This window comes from Canis lupus, chromosome 18 (assembly GCF_048164855.1).
Source record: "Canis lupus baileyi chromosome 18, mCanLup2.hap1, whole genome shotgun sequence".
Taxonomy (NCBI): domain Eukaryota; kingdom Metazoa; phylum Chordata; class Mammalia; order Carnivora; family Canidae; genus Canis; species Canis lupus.
In genome coordinates, this window is record NC_132855.1 from 49957430 (window position 1) to 49974018 (window position 16589).

Consider the following 16589-nt stretch of genomic DNA (forward strand, 5'->3'; position numbering starts at 1 on the left):
ATATAGTACATAAAAGAGTATGTAACATATTATTCCATTTATTTGAAATTCTGGAAGAAGCACAATTATCTATGGTGGAAAAAAATCAGAACTTATGGGGTTGTAATGGGGATGACGATTGACTGGGAAGGAGCATGAGGGAACTTTCTGCAACAAGGGTGATGTTTTAGATTTTTAAAGGGATTTATTTTATTTTATTTTTTAAAGATTTATTTATTTATTCACGAGACAGGCAGAGACATAGGCAGAGGGAGAAGCAGGCTCCATGCAGGGAGCCCAATGTGGGGCTCGATCCCAGATCCCAGAATCACTCCCTGAGCTGAAGGCAGACGCTTAACAGCTGAGCCACCCAGGCGTCCCTAAGGGGATTCAAGTTACACCACGAATTGGCCAAAGCTCATGGACTGGTACACTCAGGTTGTCCATTTCACTGCATATAACTTTACACCAAAAATAAAAAGGGTCAACAAATATTGAATTCTAGTTAACGATATTCATTGGAAAATGTTTAGGAGGTGTATTTATGCCTGCAACTTTGAATTGTATCAGAATATAAGACAGACTGATGGATTAAAAGACAGAAGGATAGAACAGAGGAAAGAGAATCCAGATAGAATGTATATGAGTATTCACTGTACAACTGTTTTGGTTTTTCTGTATGTTTGAAAATTTTTATTATTTTGGAAAAACACACTGTGAAAGAAATGAAAACAGAAATGGATAAGATAATAAACTTACTCTATTGAACAGGATGACTGGATGAAGACCGTAAGATAGGATTTTACTTTAACAAGAAAGTAGAAGTAATGAATGTAGCAATAGGTTTTAATAGTGCTTTCTAAAATGAAGAATTTGAGACTAAAAAGTACTCATATTTTGCAATTACTTTAGCTTACATTCTATTATATAGAACAGCATAGTATGTTTCTATAATTTATGTGGCATCATATACAAACATATGCATTAATTGTCCTTCTTTCTCAACATCACTAATAAATGGCATAAGAATCAATGACAAGAGAACCTGAATGGAATCTTAAGCTGGCAAAATATAATTTCAATGAATCTGATTACTTAGCATCAGCTGTTCTGCATGAAGTGAAAATAATGGCAAAAACTTTAAAACATTCAAATAATATGAAAATTAGTGTAAAATATATATTCATGGTCTCCCACAAACTGATAAGATGGTTAAAAAAAACCAACAGAAAAATCAGATAAAGAATAAGAACAGATAAACCAAAAAAGAGGAAGTAAAATGGCCGATGAATATATAGTATTTTCAAGTTTCCAAGTACTCAAGGAAACTAAATAAGATATCGCCTTATACCTGCCAAACTGTCAAAATTTACATACACTGCTGACCTCCAATACCACTTGAGAATGTAAGGAAAGGACATTTTCCTACAAGTGCTATTTGCATATGAATCCTATGACATTCTGTCATATAATCTGACAGCATCTCTTAAAATACAAAGATGTGCTTACCCCTTGATCTATCAATCCCTCTTTTAGGAGTTTATTATAGAGAAAGAAAAGCAGGAATGTACAATTGTTCAAGGATGGTTTCTAAAGCATTGTTTGTAAGAGCAAAAAATTGCAAACAACTTGAATGTCCATGAAATGAAAAACAGCTGAATTTATAAAGTTAGATTCACATTATAAAATATGTAATTATTAAAAGAATGAGTTTGAGGAACATGGACTAGCCCATAGGTCTATGGTGTGTACTAATAAAGAAAGCAACTGTATAGTATGGTCCCATTTTTGTAAAAAAAAAAAAAATTTTTTTTAAAGCATGGAGCCCAACACAGGACTTGACTCACAACCCTGAGATCAAGGCCTGATATGAAATCAAGAGTCATACGCTAAAACAACTGAGCCATCAGGCACCTCATTCTTTTTTTTTTTTTTTTAAAGATTTTATTTATTTATTCATGAGAGATACAGAAAGAGAGAGAGAGAGAAGCAGAGACACAGGCAGAGGGAGAAGCAGGCTCCATGCAGGGAGCCTGATGTGGAACTCGATCCCAGGACTCTAGGACCACGCCCCTGGGCTGAAGGCAGGCACTAAACCGCTGAGGCACACAGGGATCCCCTGGGCACCTCATTTTGATATTTTAAAGAGGGGAAAGTCATGTTTGTTTATGTACAAGTGTATATATATTTGTATAAGCATGAAAGTGTTGAAGAAACTACACTACACTAAACTGTTAACGTGACCTCAGGAGTGGACACAAGGGCATGGGGAAGCTGTGTAACTTGATATCACGACACGTATTAACTTTATAATTTAAAAAAGATTTAAAAATCTTTGTAAAAGGAGAAAAGGGATTTCATAAAGGATAATTACAAATTATGCTGTCCCCACATGACTGTCAGGTAAAGTAAATTAGCCTGCTAGTGGGAGTTTAAGTAATCACAGATCAGGCTAAAATGCCATCACCAAGGCACTAAGAAATGTGGAGTTTTAAGGCAGGATAAAGAAATAAATTTAAAATATGTACAAAAAATTAAATAACCTGTAGTTGAATCTGACTTTGCCATCAGTTAATAGCTAAGTAACTCTGGGAAAATTACATGATCCCTATCACTCAAAGCCTCAGGTACCTTTCTGTAAAAGGGACAAAATAATTTCAAGCTGAAAGGAATGCTGTTAGGATTAAATAATAATGCATGTAGGCACCAAGCAATACAGGTTAATTTTAATGCTTGTCATTACTGGTATAGAAAGAGAAAATACTCATAAAATAGTTTATATCATAATAGGGAAGGAGTTAGATTGAAAAAAAATATGGGATAAAAATATGAGATAGATTCTAGGTCCCAGAATGTACAAGAAGATATTAAAGCAAAATGGTAAAGGAGAAAATCTTACAGATTTTTAAAATTTAGACTTGAACTGTCACCTTTCAGGTAGACAATAATATAAATACAGAACCAAATATTTAAGATCTTGCAACTAGGTACCTGATGAACTTGATAAAGATTGGGAATCAGGGTTACCTGGGTGGCTCAGTGTTGAGCATCTGCCTTCAGCTCAGGGCGTGATCCCAGAGTCCTGGGACTGAGTCCCACATTAGGTTCCCCACAGGGAGCCTGCATCTCCCTTTTGTCTCTGTCTCTGCCTCTCTCTGTCTTTCGTGAATAAATAAAATTAAAAAAAAAAAAAAAAAAAAGACCGGGAACCATGTGTATATCTAAAATATGTGTGATCAAAAAATAATCTAGCTTTTTGAAATAAAATAGCAAAAACAATCACCGTTCATTTTAGAAACTGACAAAGTGGTTGCCTAGGAAATACAGAATTTTAATGAATATACAAACACACATATGTATCACACATATGTATACATATATACACACATATAAACATATATACATAAATACTACATATACCACCAATCAGTATATATCATCCCAATTTGAAAATGCAATTAAATAATTAAGGGAGAAATAATGTTAACCTCTGCACAGGATACAGATAATAGATTTAGCCTGTTCCTTTACAATGAATACGGATTTAACAAAAAAAGCTAGGCAGAGATAGGAAAGTATTAAAAAAGAGAATACTGATAAAGCCATTTTACTTAGCAAAGATTAAACCGTTAACATTAAACACTGTCCTTACTCGAAAGAGTCCGAAGGCTGTCCTCCTGTTCTGAATGACATATAGCATCGGAACACTGACTGGCTGTCAAATCTGCAGATTCTAAAACCCTGTAATTGAAAGAACATAATTTCACATCAAATTGCATAAAATAGTCAATATGACTAGTTTAATTCTATTCTTAGAAAACAAGAAATCACTAAAATTGTGTAAAAGATTATGTGTGTGTGTATCTTCTTCAGTAGAAGGTCTACAGCTTTCCTCAGACTATCTGAGGTTCTAAGGTCCCCCACGTTTAAAAAATCTGATCCTCGAAATATAGGAGTAAAACAACATGATGATGAAATGCTGCAAACAAAAATTAACTGGGAATTTAATGATGGCATTCTGTCAAAACAATCTCATTCCAGAATCAAAAAGTGAAATATTGTGCTCTATATATGGCAATATGAGAAATAAAGAAGTAAAACTGATACAGGATTATAAAAATAGCTTATTGGTTTTAAAAGTCATACTGATTTCAACATATTAAAACTTAGAAATATTCCTTCATTTCAACTTACCAAATGGGTTTACTTAGTTACTTATCCAGAATATTGTACACAGTGAGCAGTAGAGATACTTTACAAAAATGAGAGCTGCATGTATAGCAGGACTTAAGATACAATTCACTTCCTGGGCACATCTGTAAGTTTTTAAAATAGGATACTCCAAAACATTTCTGTCACCTGTTTTATCAGTCATAAGCACTTTAAAAAGGTAATATTCTTTCATGGCAGGATTAAGTATGTCTGGAATTCTAGATATGTATCAAGTTTTCCAAACTTTAGCTAAGCTCCAATTTCAACTGTTTGTTGGTATGCTTGGGAAATGTGCCAAATGGTGGAAAAAGAGCATAAGCACACTGTAGATATAAGTGCACAAGTCACTACTGGAAACCATACACAATACCCTGCCGGGCTCTGCTACTACTTATCTATTTGAACTTACAATCATTTAACTTCTGTTTCATTTGGTTCATCTATTGAAACAAATGGATAACTGGCACAGTAGATTATGAGGATCAATTACAAAGAACTCATTGGATCCATCTGCCCCAATCTAGAACAACAGCATCTTGGAAATCAGCTTAATTAATACCTTATTTGAAATTTCTAAATAGGCATATGATATGCTTACTTTTTCAGTTGATCCACATCAGAGTTACTCTCTGGCAAGACTCTGATTCCCCGGCCGTAACTGGTACCCCCATGGAGATGAAACTCTAGAGCTAACAACGTTGCCTGGTTCTCTGAATTCAGTGACTGAAGTTTGGTATGGAGGCTATAAATTCTAAGAAAGCTTCCAACCTAAAAATACATTATTTATTATTTAGAAAATGAAGAAAAATCAAACAATTTCTGATATATAAAATACTTAGCCAAAATGGGGCATAAGACCAATAATCAGGAGTGCAGAAAGAATCCTGGTATGTTATCCTGGTGTGTACAGAGTATCACCCCAAGGACACTGTATCAAAACTAAAACGTGTTCGTTCGTGTGTGATGTGCACACGCACATGTATGTATATATACAAATGTACGCGCGCGTGTGTGTATATATATATGCATGTATATATGTATACCTAGACCCATGGATATACATCTACATTAAATATGTAAGTGCATATATATATATATTCATATATATCCATCTATATATGTTTTTTTCAAATGGAAGACATATATCCATGTCTGAGATATTCAAGTGTGACATAAGATTGAGTCTTAGCATTGATAAAATACAATAGTTAAGAAACCCACTATGTAAATCAAACTCAAGCCCTCTATTTAATTTAGAAAACTGAGTCTTCTGAAAATAACTTGTTTTAGCTACTTAAAGGTAAGATTTAATTAAATACGATTGCTAAAATACTCTCATTATGCAAATACTAGAAAAATTTTTAATGTAATATAAAAATATCCCCCTATTCCACAAGTAATAATAAATATCCCCCTAGTCCACAAGTTTTATGGAAAGAAAACTTTTGTAATAAGCACTGTGTCTTTACACCATAACGTGAAACACATTCTAAAATGAGTTCAAATACAAGATTAAACCATTATAATTTTGAACTAAATGTTCCGTAATTTTAGAGGTCTTGTTTAGTCTTAAAAATGTCTTTATAGAGTATTTGATATTCTTTTAATGTAGAAGACTTAAAATGACAGATGCAGAATGTTTATCAAAGAAATTGACACCTACTCAAAGGAAGAAGCTATATAACTTTTTTTCCTCTCAGTCATGTTTTTGTGAGGAGGAGGTAGGGATTTAGGTCTTTTTGTCTCTGATTCTTCCACTGACATCTACCCTGCAGGGGAGCAGGGTAAAAAGTCAGAGAAGGAAAATACAGAAAGCAAAAAATAAAAGAGAAAACTGATTTTCCTCATGGTCTCCAAAGTATGATACTGGAAAAAAAAAAATCAGTCTACTTCTATTCACTCTTTCCAACGTTTATTATTCTATGATTCTTTTTAAATATAGGTTATACACTAATACAGGACATGTTTATACAAAGCACTGAAAATGGGCCGAAACACATGCGGGTATGTGGCTGGCTCAGTCAGTATAGCTTGTGACTCTTAATCTTGGGGTCATGAGTTCCAGACCCAAGTTTTGGGAAGATATACTTAAAAAAAAAAAAAAAAAATTAAAAACCACCTCCCTCTAAATAAAATGCTCTGTATAGATATAAAAAAAAGTTTAGGGGCGCCTGGGTGGCTCAGTCTGTTAAGCGTCTGCCTTCAGCTCAGGTTATGATCCTGGGGTCCTGGGATCCGAGCCCTGCTTCCAACTTTCTGCTCAGCAGGGAGCCTGCTTCTTCCTGTCCCTGCCACTCCACCTGCTTGTGCTTTCTTTCTCTCTGTCAAATAAATAAAATCCCTAAACACGTGGAGAAAGATATCATATTCATAAATGAAAAGTTTCAACATTATAAAGATAGCAATCCTCCCCCAATGAATTAATCTTTAAAATCAGTGTAATTTCAATCAAAATCTCCACGGTCTTTAATGGAATTTGAAAAGCTGATCTGAAAATGTATATGGATATGAAGCACAAGTCAAGTTTGAAGACTAAACTGGGGTGGGGAGGAAGTTTGCTTGATCTACAGAATATCATTTAAAGACTAAGCTATAAAAAATAAAAATAAAGCTGTAATAATTAAGACCCTGTGGTATTAATGCAAACACATATATGAACACGGATAGATCTTAAAAGTATAACATCAAAGAAAGAAAGCAAATTACAGAATAATACATATTCCATATGCATTTTTCAGAGATGAATACATAAAAGTATAATAAACATGTGTACATACCTACATATTAGGATAAAAAGAAAGAAGATACTAGGGAGCAAAATTTAGAATGAACAGACGTACAAAGAAGATTCAAAATGTAGAGATTTATGTCCTAAAAATTAAAAGTACCTGAAATTAGTGTGGCAAAAACATTTAAAAATGTTAAGTTTAGATGACATGCACATGGGTATTTATTGCATTAACTTTTCTACTACTGTCTTTCATAATAAAACAGTAAAGATTAAGAAAGAATTTATTTATATAAATAGCCTATCAAGATGACAAACTGTTATTTCCAGAAATTCCTTCTGGAGGCAGCATTGTATTTTTTTTAAGCTTGCTAAATATACTATGAAATGTGCCAGATGCTCTACTATAATAGATACATATTGCCTCATCTTGTCAGTAATGTGGTAAGATTCTAAAAATGTGAGTCATAATCAAAAATTATAAAAATATACTTTCAAAAATTGTGATAAAAGTCCATTTCAGTAAACATAAAAAATAAAGCAAATATAGCTATCAAGAAATTGCTATCCCTTTAGAAATAATTTTAATCTTCCACAAACTCTCAAGAAATTCCGTTTAAGTTTAACGTTTTAATTACTTGTGTATGTCTGAAAACAATCAGTTGAACTGAGAGTCAGCTCTTGGGACACTGAAGGCTAAAAAATAATTAAGACTATATATTTTTTATAATTACTTTTAAATTGTGTCAGGATAAGACTAATGATTGGGAATACACTGCTTTAATTTCTAGACAAAAACTTTGAATTGGAAGTTTGTGTGTGTGTGTGTGTGCGCGCGCGCATGCATGTGTGCCCATATATATGTGGGTTTGTGCATGTATGCTTGTGTAACACTTTTAAAAAGCAAAATTTAGGAGAAATGTTAAAGGCAATTTCAATTATAAAATGTATTATATATAAAAGACAATTATTCTTTAAGATTGCCTTAACTATTTTATTAAAAAATATTTTTTCCCTGTTCCTATTCAATAAAAATCTGTTCCATGTATTTCAGTATCAATTTCAAACAGTTGTCACCAAGTGCTGATAAGAATTCATTTATATCAAGGTCATCTAACTCTGGGGATTTCTTAAATTAATATCAAATGGTTGTCTTAGAACAAATAAAATGGGATGTCAATATACATTTAATAAAAGCCAACAGATGCATTACTTACACAGAGAAAATCCTTTTCATTTTCCTATTACATTGCAGATAAATAATATGATATCTTTTGAAAAAGATGAAGTGTACTATATTTCTAATAATGTGTGCTCAGAGCACCCTCTAGTGGGTGAGATAAAGCAGACAAAAAGGGAGCTGAATAAAAATTTGAAAATTCAGTGCTCACTGATTCATTCACTACTAGCAGATATTATTCACTTCATCCTTACTAAAAGGAAAACACTGTGCTAGGCGGTATTCAATAACTTAGACAAGGAAATCAGGACAAGCAAGGGGGGATAACAGAAAGACCTATAAAAGCAGCATAAAGAGAGAAGGGAATTACATTGTGAAAGTAGAATTTAACAGAAAATGTAAACCTTTTTCATTCATAAGAACTCGATATATTTTTTTTAAGATTTTATTTATTTTATTTGAGACAGAGTGAGAACGAGGCGGTGGGTGGGGCGTAAGCAGAGGGAGAAACAGACTCCCTACTGAGCAGGGATCTACTGCAGGACCCTGAGATCATGACCTGAGCCCAAGACAGATGTTTAACCAACTGAGCCGCCCAGGTGCCCCAGAACTCTATCTGCATTTAAAAGACTTTGAGTTAGCTTTATCATTACATTTATTTTTAAAATAAAGTAATCCGTGTAGAGAAAATCAGGGAAAAGCATCAAAACATGTATTTTCAAAAGCCAATTTTCTCTTGATATTTAGGTATGAAAACATGTACACACACACACAAAGGACAAGAAAGTTCAGTTATCACTTTCCTCACTTTAACCTAAATTTATTGACTTGAGTTGGATGGGCTTATTTGTAATGCAGTGTAGGAGGAACTATTTCCTTTTCCAAGAACATTTATTTACAAGGGAAAACAGGGCATAAAATTCAGATCTAAAACAACTGCAATTCACTTTTACTGTTTTCGTCCGATAAGCGGGCCATATAACTTTCTATAAGTAGGTTGTATAATTCCCTAAAGGTAGAATGGAAACTATTTGCAATAAACAGAAATCATTTCTTTATACTGCTTTAAAAGGACTGGCTTTGGATGCAACAACTAGATTCAAATACTGGCTTCATCCACATAGCCATGAAATCTTGGGCTTAAGATTACCTTAACTATTCTTTATTAAAAAAACTTGCTCGGTTTTCTAATTTGTAAAATAGGAATGGTGACAATGGTGACCAACTACACAGGATAGTGCTAAATATATATGATGTGCTTACCAAACATTACTATTGTTATTAATGATGCCATTTGTTGCTAGAAAAGATATCTGCATTAAAAAAAATAAAATATTCCCAATAGTAATAATCAAGAAGTGCCATATCTGAAGTTCACTTTTACCTAAAAAATAACTCAGAAGCAGTGAGCAAATTCTAAAAAACTGTACAGTACAAAAATATAATTTATGATATATATTAGAAGTGGATTAACAATTTATTAAAATAATGAGTACAAAGTTGTAGGCTAGATTTTGAAAAACCAATTAATAAAGCTTAACATTTAAGCTTACAAGTTTTTTATACAATTTCGTACAATAAAATTTTTCCTATTTTTATAGTAAAACTGTGTACAGCTTTAAAATATTCAAGAAATATTCTTTATAATTTCAATAAGTTAAGACACTATAACTTAATGCATCTTCTAATTATTTTTTTTAAAAGATTTTATTTATTTATTCATAGAGACACAGCTAGAGAGAGAGAGGCAGAGACACAGGCAGAGGGAGAAGCAGGCACCATGCAGAGAGCCCGATGTGGGACTCGATCCCAGGTCTCCAGGATCACACCCTGGGCTGCAGGCGGTGCTAAACCGCTGCGCCACCGGGGCTGCCCTAATAATTTATTTTCAATATATTTTACACATTAAAAATTAAAGTTAATTTCTAGACCTCAAATATCTGTAAATGTGATTTACCCATCTGTAAAAACAAAAAGAGCAAACATGGGATCCCTGGGTGGCGCAGCGGTTTAGCGCCTGCCTTTGGCCCGGGGCGCGATCCTGGAGACCCGGGATCGAATCCCACGTCGGGCTCCCGGTGCATGGAACCTGCTTCTCCCTCTGCCTGTGTCTCTGCCTCTCTCTCTCTCACTGTGTGCCTATCATAAATAAAATAAAATAAAATAAAATAAAAAAAAAAAGAGCAAACATTTGCTACCAACATCACCTTTAGAGATTTTGCCACTTGAACATGATTATCATAGACTAAAATGTCCACTGTCAGATTCTGCAGCCGATGGATATGACTTAAATCTCCTTCAAGTACAAGGTCTTGTATTAAGACTCTCCATGATGGGAACGGGGTCCTGGTGCCATCCCATACCTGCCATAACAGAGTAGAGCAAAGTTTAAGGATCTTTTTGTGTAACTGTGGAGACTTTTAGAAGAATTTTATTTGCTGATAACATAACTTAAAAGTAATTAAATGTATTCTTTCAAATATCTGCTAAACCTTAAATATGGTGTATGTTCTGATAACATGTATATAAAAGGACTATCTATGTAAAAGGACTACATAGATATAGGACATGTAGAAAATACAAAGAAGAAAGAAATTCATACTGCTTAGAAAAAAGTATTAACATATTGTTGAATTTATCTTTTTACCATCTTACATACAAACCTTTATGACTATATCTGCTCATTTTCTTAAGTATGAATCCCTAACTTTTAGGAATGTTTCCTAAACTTCGCTCATTTTTTCACTTTGTTCTATTTTGGAAAAGGCCTTTAAAAGTACAGATAGGAACATTCTGTTTATATCAGAGATTATGAATACAAATGAATGAAACTCATGGGTGCTGGAAAAGGAAAAGATATACTGAACTGCTATGTAAGCTATGTTGAGATAAGGATGCAACAGGGCACAGGATGAGTAAATATGCACCATGCCATCCTTAAGATGCAAGCTAGCCTGTGCTGTGCTAGGCCCTTTGTTATAGAAGGGCATGACAAAAGACATCTGGCATGAGGTAAGAATCCCTCTGTATGTAAGAAATTTGGCTAGGCAAGAGAAACAGGCTCGCTAAACAGAAAACACTACATTTCTACAGAGTTCTTGTCTGCCCGTGTCCACTTACAGAGGAAGTATTCAATAACGCTGGTGACTAGGCCAAGTTTCAAATAAACAATCATTGAGTCTGGGTCACTCACTGTTCCCTAGATTATTCAAAGAACTAGGACAAACACTTTGGAACACTTATATGTCACAAACATTTGTCTCCACTTGGAATTTGTTCTTTCATTTTGTGTTACTGTTTTTATGACTTTAAAATAGCTTTACAGACAAATCTACCAGTCTTTTGGGGGAGGAGCTGAGAGAGCAGTGTAGCTACATTGCTTTTATGCTTCAGTTTTAATCACTTACAACCCAGTCTTGCTTTGTTTTTTAATGACTTCTGGAACTTTTGTAATTTTGTATCAAAACTTAATCTGTTAGAAATTATGTATTATATATAGATCTGATTCTTTTTTCAAAACAGGTAATAATCACTATTTAACAACCTATCAATTTGAAATGATTTTTAATGTTATTTTTATCATGCATATATTATACGTATAGTGTAAGATTGTTTCTGAGGTTCCCAATCTTTTCATCAGTTTTACTATAAACTTAATTAATGTAATTGAACAATATGCTTTGATATCTGATATGGTAGAAAACGACCGAGTTTTCTTTGTCAAGTTTTTCTTGTCTTATTCTTGATCATTTAGTGTTTCTAGTAAATTTCAGAACCACTGTCAATTCAATAAATACAGTTATAACAAAAAGAGCACTTCATTAAAAAAAAACAAACACTTTAAAAAAGAATAAAAAATCTTTTAGTAGTCCTAACTTTTCTTTTATGCTCCTCAGTAAATCTTTCTAGTTTTCTTCACAGACGTTCAGGGCTTTCTTGCTATAACTGTCTTGTTTTACAGTCACTGCGATGTTGAAAGAACTTTTGCTCAATTATATGTTCTATTTGTTATTAATATGGAGCAAAGCTGTATTTCACTAATGTTTTAAATCAGCTATGTCAATGAATAATTTTATTAATCCAAAAAGCTTTTCAGTTCATTGTTTGGGTTTTTACATCTTAAAAGTACTGATTTTTTTTTTCATTCTTTTAAAGAGAGTTATAACTCCATTTTTTTTTAATCTTAGTGAATTCTTGAGATTTCCTGAACAATGTAACAGAGAAATAGTGGGTATTTTTGTCTTGTTCCTGGCATTACTGACAGAATTTTACCACTAAACATTTTGATTAATTTACAGGAGAAATTGTTTATCAAGTTAAGGAGGCATACTTCTATTTTGCTAAACATTTTCACAAATATATTTAACATTCACAAAGAGGATTATAGTTTTCTTTAAAAACAATCATTTCTGATTTCTAAAAATAAACTGGATTACAGTGTATAATTGTTTTAATGTGTTACTGGTAAAACATGTCTATAAGAATAATTAAATTAGTATCATAGTTACTAATAAAGGAAACTGTACTACTATCATATCCAGGATGAGACAGGAAATAATTGTTACATTTCATGCTTTCCATACCTCACCTTGGAGTAATGTCTGGCTCTTTTTGTGTTTAAAACATAATTTAAAAAGTTATTTCTGGTATGTGATAGGAAAATCAATTTCAGAAAAAAAAAATCACTCAAAATTTGACTTCCTAGAGATAACATGAGTAAAAATATTGCTATATATTCTTCTTAATGTATTTTTACTATGCATATAATACATTTTAGTATGTAAATAAAATTGCATTAATTGCCAAGTAAAATTATGAATATCCATATTAATAACTATGTCTACAATGTCATTTTATTGAAAGAGTATTACATAATACATTACTTCACATAATTCTATTGTTAATGAATTTTTCCAATTTTTATTACTGTAAGAAATATAAGAATATTCTTTTAAATGCAATTTTCCATATTTACAAAATAAACTTAGAAAACTTACAAAAATAAATTTAGAGAAAGAAAATTGTTGAGTCAAAGAGTATACAGACTTCTGAGATTTATTTTAAATTGTCCTCAAGAAATTTTTACATTCACTTCTGAATGCTGTATTCTAAAATAACATCGACATGAAAGCTGTTTTCACTTATGTGAAATGGCTATCTATAAAAATGGGATGCAGGCATATGTTTTGTTGCTTTAGAGTGAATGCAGATTCAGCCATGTCAGCTAAAAGGCTGCAGATTATATCTCAGAATTTAAGAATTTTCTAACCCAGCAGTCAAAAGATGGGGGTATACTCTGCACAATAGATTACTTGTCATCAGAAACATTCAGTGATTAACAAAAGCTCATTTGTTAAGAATGTCACTTTGGGCAGAAACTATAACTGGCTGACCTATGATTCCTTCTAACTTTGGATGATTTTACTTTGCTTTAACTTCAGATGTCATACTTGACTTAACTTTTTTATAGCACGCAATTAATTTTTTTCAGAGTACTTACAACTTTAAAAAACTTCATCTTTTATTCAGGGATTTCTATCTTCCCCATTCCTTAATAAGAGCAAGTTATAAATGATAATTAAGGTAAACCCAATACTTGTCCAATACTTGTGCCTCTGTATTGTTTCTTGTCCTATTGTTTCAAAGAGTCAGAAGCTAAAGAAATAACCATAGGAGCAGAGGTGAAGCAGTGTTTGTTTAAATGCATCCTGCCTAGGATGAGTAGGTGAGGATTAACATCAGACAACTGTCTTTTTCAGAAGCCATTCATGAGTAAATTGGGGTATGTAAACAAAGATTATATGGTCTTATGTTACTTTTTAAAAATCATGATGATTTAAAAACAAAAGAGAACAAGAATAAAAATAAATACTTCAAAATCATCTGTGAATGAAAAAAAAAAATCATCTGTGATCTACCCAATGAAACAAGCAGTGAAATGACATGGGAAGAAAACCCAACATCCATGAGCCAAGAAAATAAATGAGAAGGAAGGATACCTTGACAGGGAAGCAAAAACATGCATATGTAGAACTGTAACTAAACTAAAACAGTAGAAAATAACTATATTTTATTAATTCTAAAATAAAAATAAAGCATAAACTATGAACTATTGTAATACTATTTTTCTCTGGAAGTATAAAGAAATTCAAGAGTAGAGTTGCATGAATATCTCAGCTCATCATAAATGGTTAAGCTGGATTTAAAGCTCTTAATATAATAACACAGTATGCATACTTATCCCATCAAAATGAAACATAAACTCATATGCAGGTGGTGTTAACTTACAACTTAAAGCATTTAAAATACCTACCTTTAAAAGAAATGATGCTCCATCCACTTCTGCTTTGCCCAAGAGCTGACAAGTCAGGTCAAAATACTGCAATGGTTGAACATCACACAATTTTACTAATGTTGAAGAAGGTGAAATATGAGTAGATGCCCAAACACGTAAAGCTTCTACCATTTTCTGGTCCTCAGCAGTGAAGTTAAAATACTTGCTTGAAGTACGAGGTATGACAGGAGCTCCCAAAGTCCCCTCAAATGTCAAAGATGCAAAGCCAGAGCTGGTGATACCTTGAGTTTCATTTTTATATACTTGGATCTAAGAAAGTTGGGCAGAGCAGAAAACAAAACAGCTTACCTATGCAGAACCCAAGAACTGAAGAAATTTGAGAGATTATAAATTCTGCCAGCATAGTTGAGAGGATATAATTATTTAATATGTTCATTTAATTAATATACAAAATGATAAAATCAACCGGCTGTATCAAGATCCACAAGCACCATACAAACCATAAAACACTATGTAATATTTATTGGTCTTTTTTAAAGATCTAGGTGATCCACTCCCTGACCCTATCAGGTTTGCACTTTTACATTTGTTACTTTTCTTACTAAGGTATAATTTACAAAAGGAAAAAAGATGCTAAGTGACCATTACTTATGACTGTTACAAGGAAAACTAGAACACTTAAAGTACAAGACTTCAACTTGACTAAGATGCAGTGAGGCTATGATTTCAATGCAGTGAGGCTATGATTTCAGCAGACTGAGAGCCAAGATCATCAACAAAGACTCTGGCTTTCCAATTCTGAAGCTCAGCTAGTGGATTCATGTGTATGTCCATTTACCATGGTTGTATCTTCTTCACAAAGAAACCTTTTTGTCCTTATGAGATGCATCCCTTTTTAATCTCCTGTAATACTGTGATATTAAAATAGTGTTTTCATTTTCTTTATGCTATTGTTTGCTTGGTATAACTTTTCTACAGTTTTACTCACAACTTGTTTGTGTCTTCATTTCTTGTAGGGAGTGATATTTGTTTTAGCTTTTTTTTATTCAGTCTACTTATCCCATACAAAAGAGCTGTTTAGTCCATTTACATAAAAGTTATTGATATGGTTATATTTTACTATCTTATTTGTTTTCCTTTTGTGTCTCCGTTTTTGCTTTTTAAAAATTTTGCTTTTCTATTTTTCCTTTTGTCTTATTTTGAACTTATTAGTATTCTGTTTACTTCCTCTGAGCTATGAAAGAATCCTTATCTCAAAGTCTACTTGGAATCAATATAGTTCTACTACATAATCCCTACTTTCCATATCACATTCCCCACATGTCCATATCTGTTTTACACTTTCTACCGAAAGTGTAATAACCTCTAAAGGTACTAACCTTTCAATAGTATGATTCCATTTAACTATACTAACCATCCTTTGAGCTATCGTTCATATTCTTTTACATATTTTATAAACTCCATCTTCCTAAATGTTTTTCTTTTTCTTTTAAGCAGCCATTTATCTTTTAGTGAAATTATGGGAAGAACTACAAAACAGTATCTTTTACCATTTACTCACCATTTCCTTTTTTTGTTTGTTTTTAATCATTTCCTAACCATGAAGTTTCTGGTTAGTAGCATTCTTTTTTGTCCTGAATACCATCCTTTAGCATTTACTTGTAGTGAAGACACTGGCCATGGATTCTCTCATTTTTGAAAAACATTTTCTCTGGATACAAAATTCCAGGTGAATAAATTATCTATCACCACTCTAAATTTATCATTGTTTTGTTCCTCTCAAGATGGCTGGTATTACGGTTTCCTATATGGAATGTCTTATTTCTCTGCCAGCCCATATGAGGATCTTTTTTTCAGATCTTTTTCAGTGGTTTCACAGTGATTTGGTTAAGTGTTTTTCTTTGTGGTGCCATGCATGGGGTGCACTGAGTTTCTAAAATCTCTAGGTCCATGTTTTCTATCAAATTTGGAAAAATTCTGGTTGTTTCTATTTATTTCTATAAAGACTTTTGTTTCCCATTCACATGGATTTCTTGTGCATCTCAAATGACATGTTTCACCATTTAACATTATTTCACAGGTCCCTAAGGCTCTGTCAATCTTTTATTTATCCTTATTCTTCAGAGCAGATAAATTCTATTGATCTATCTTCAAGTAAACATGATATAGCTAATCTATGTAGTCTATCCAGTAAA

At 32.7% G+C, this 16589-nt stretch overlaps 1 protein-coding gene across 6 annotated transcripts in view; it reads right to left on the reverse strand.

Annotated features, from left to right (window-relative positions):
* The window catches only part of POT1 (protection of telomeres 1), an 85398-nt gene that overhangs the window by 21487 nt on the left and 47322 nt on the right, over window positions 1-16589 (reverse strand). For all 6 annotated transcript variants that reach the window (XM_072784428.1, XM_072784429.1, XM_072784431.1 and 3 more), the window contains 4 exons: window positions 14413-14703; window positions 10307-10462; window positions 4790-4959; window positions 3632-3720 (listed from right to left, as the gene is read on the reverse strand). In XM_072784428.1, the coding sequence (XP_072640529.1) occupies window positions 3632-3720; window positions 4790-4959; window positions 10307-10462; window positions 14413-14703 (706 nt within the window). The remainder of the gene's footprint in view (window positions 1-3631; window positions 3721-4789; window positions 4960-10306; window positions 10463-14412; window positions 14704-16589) is intronic.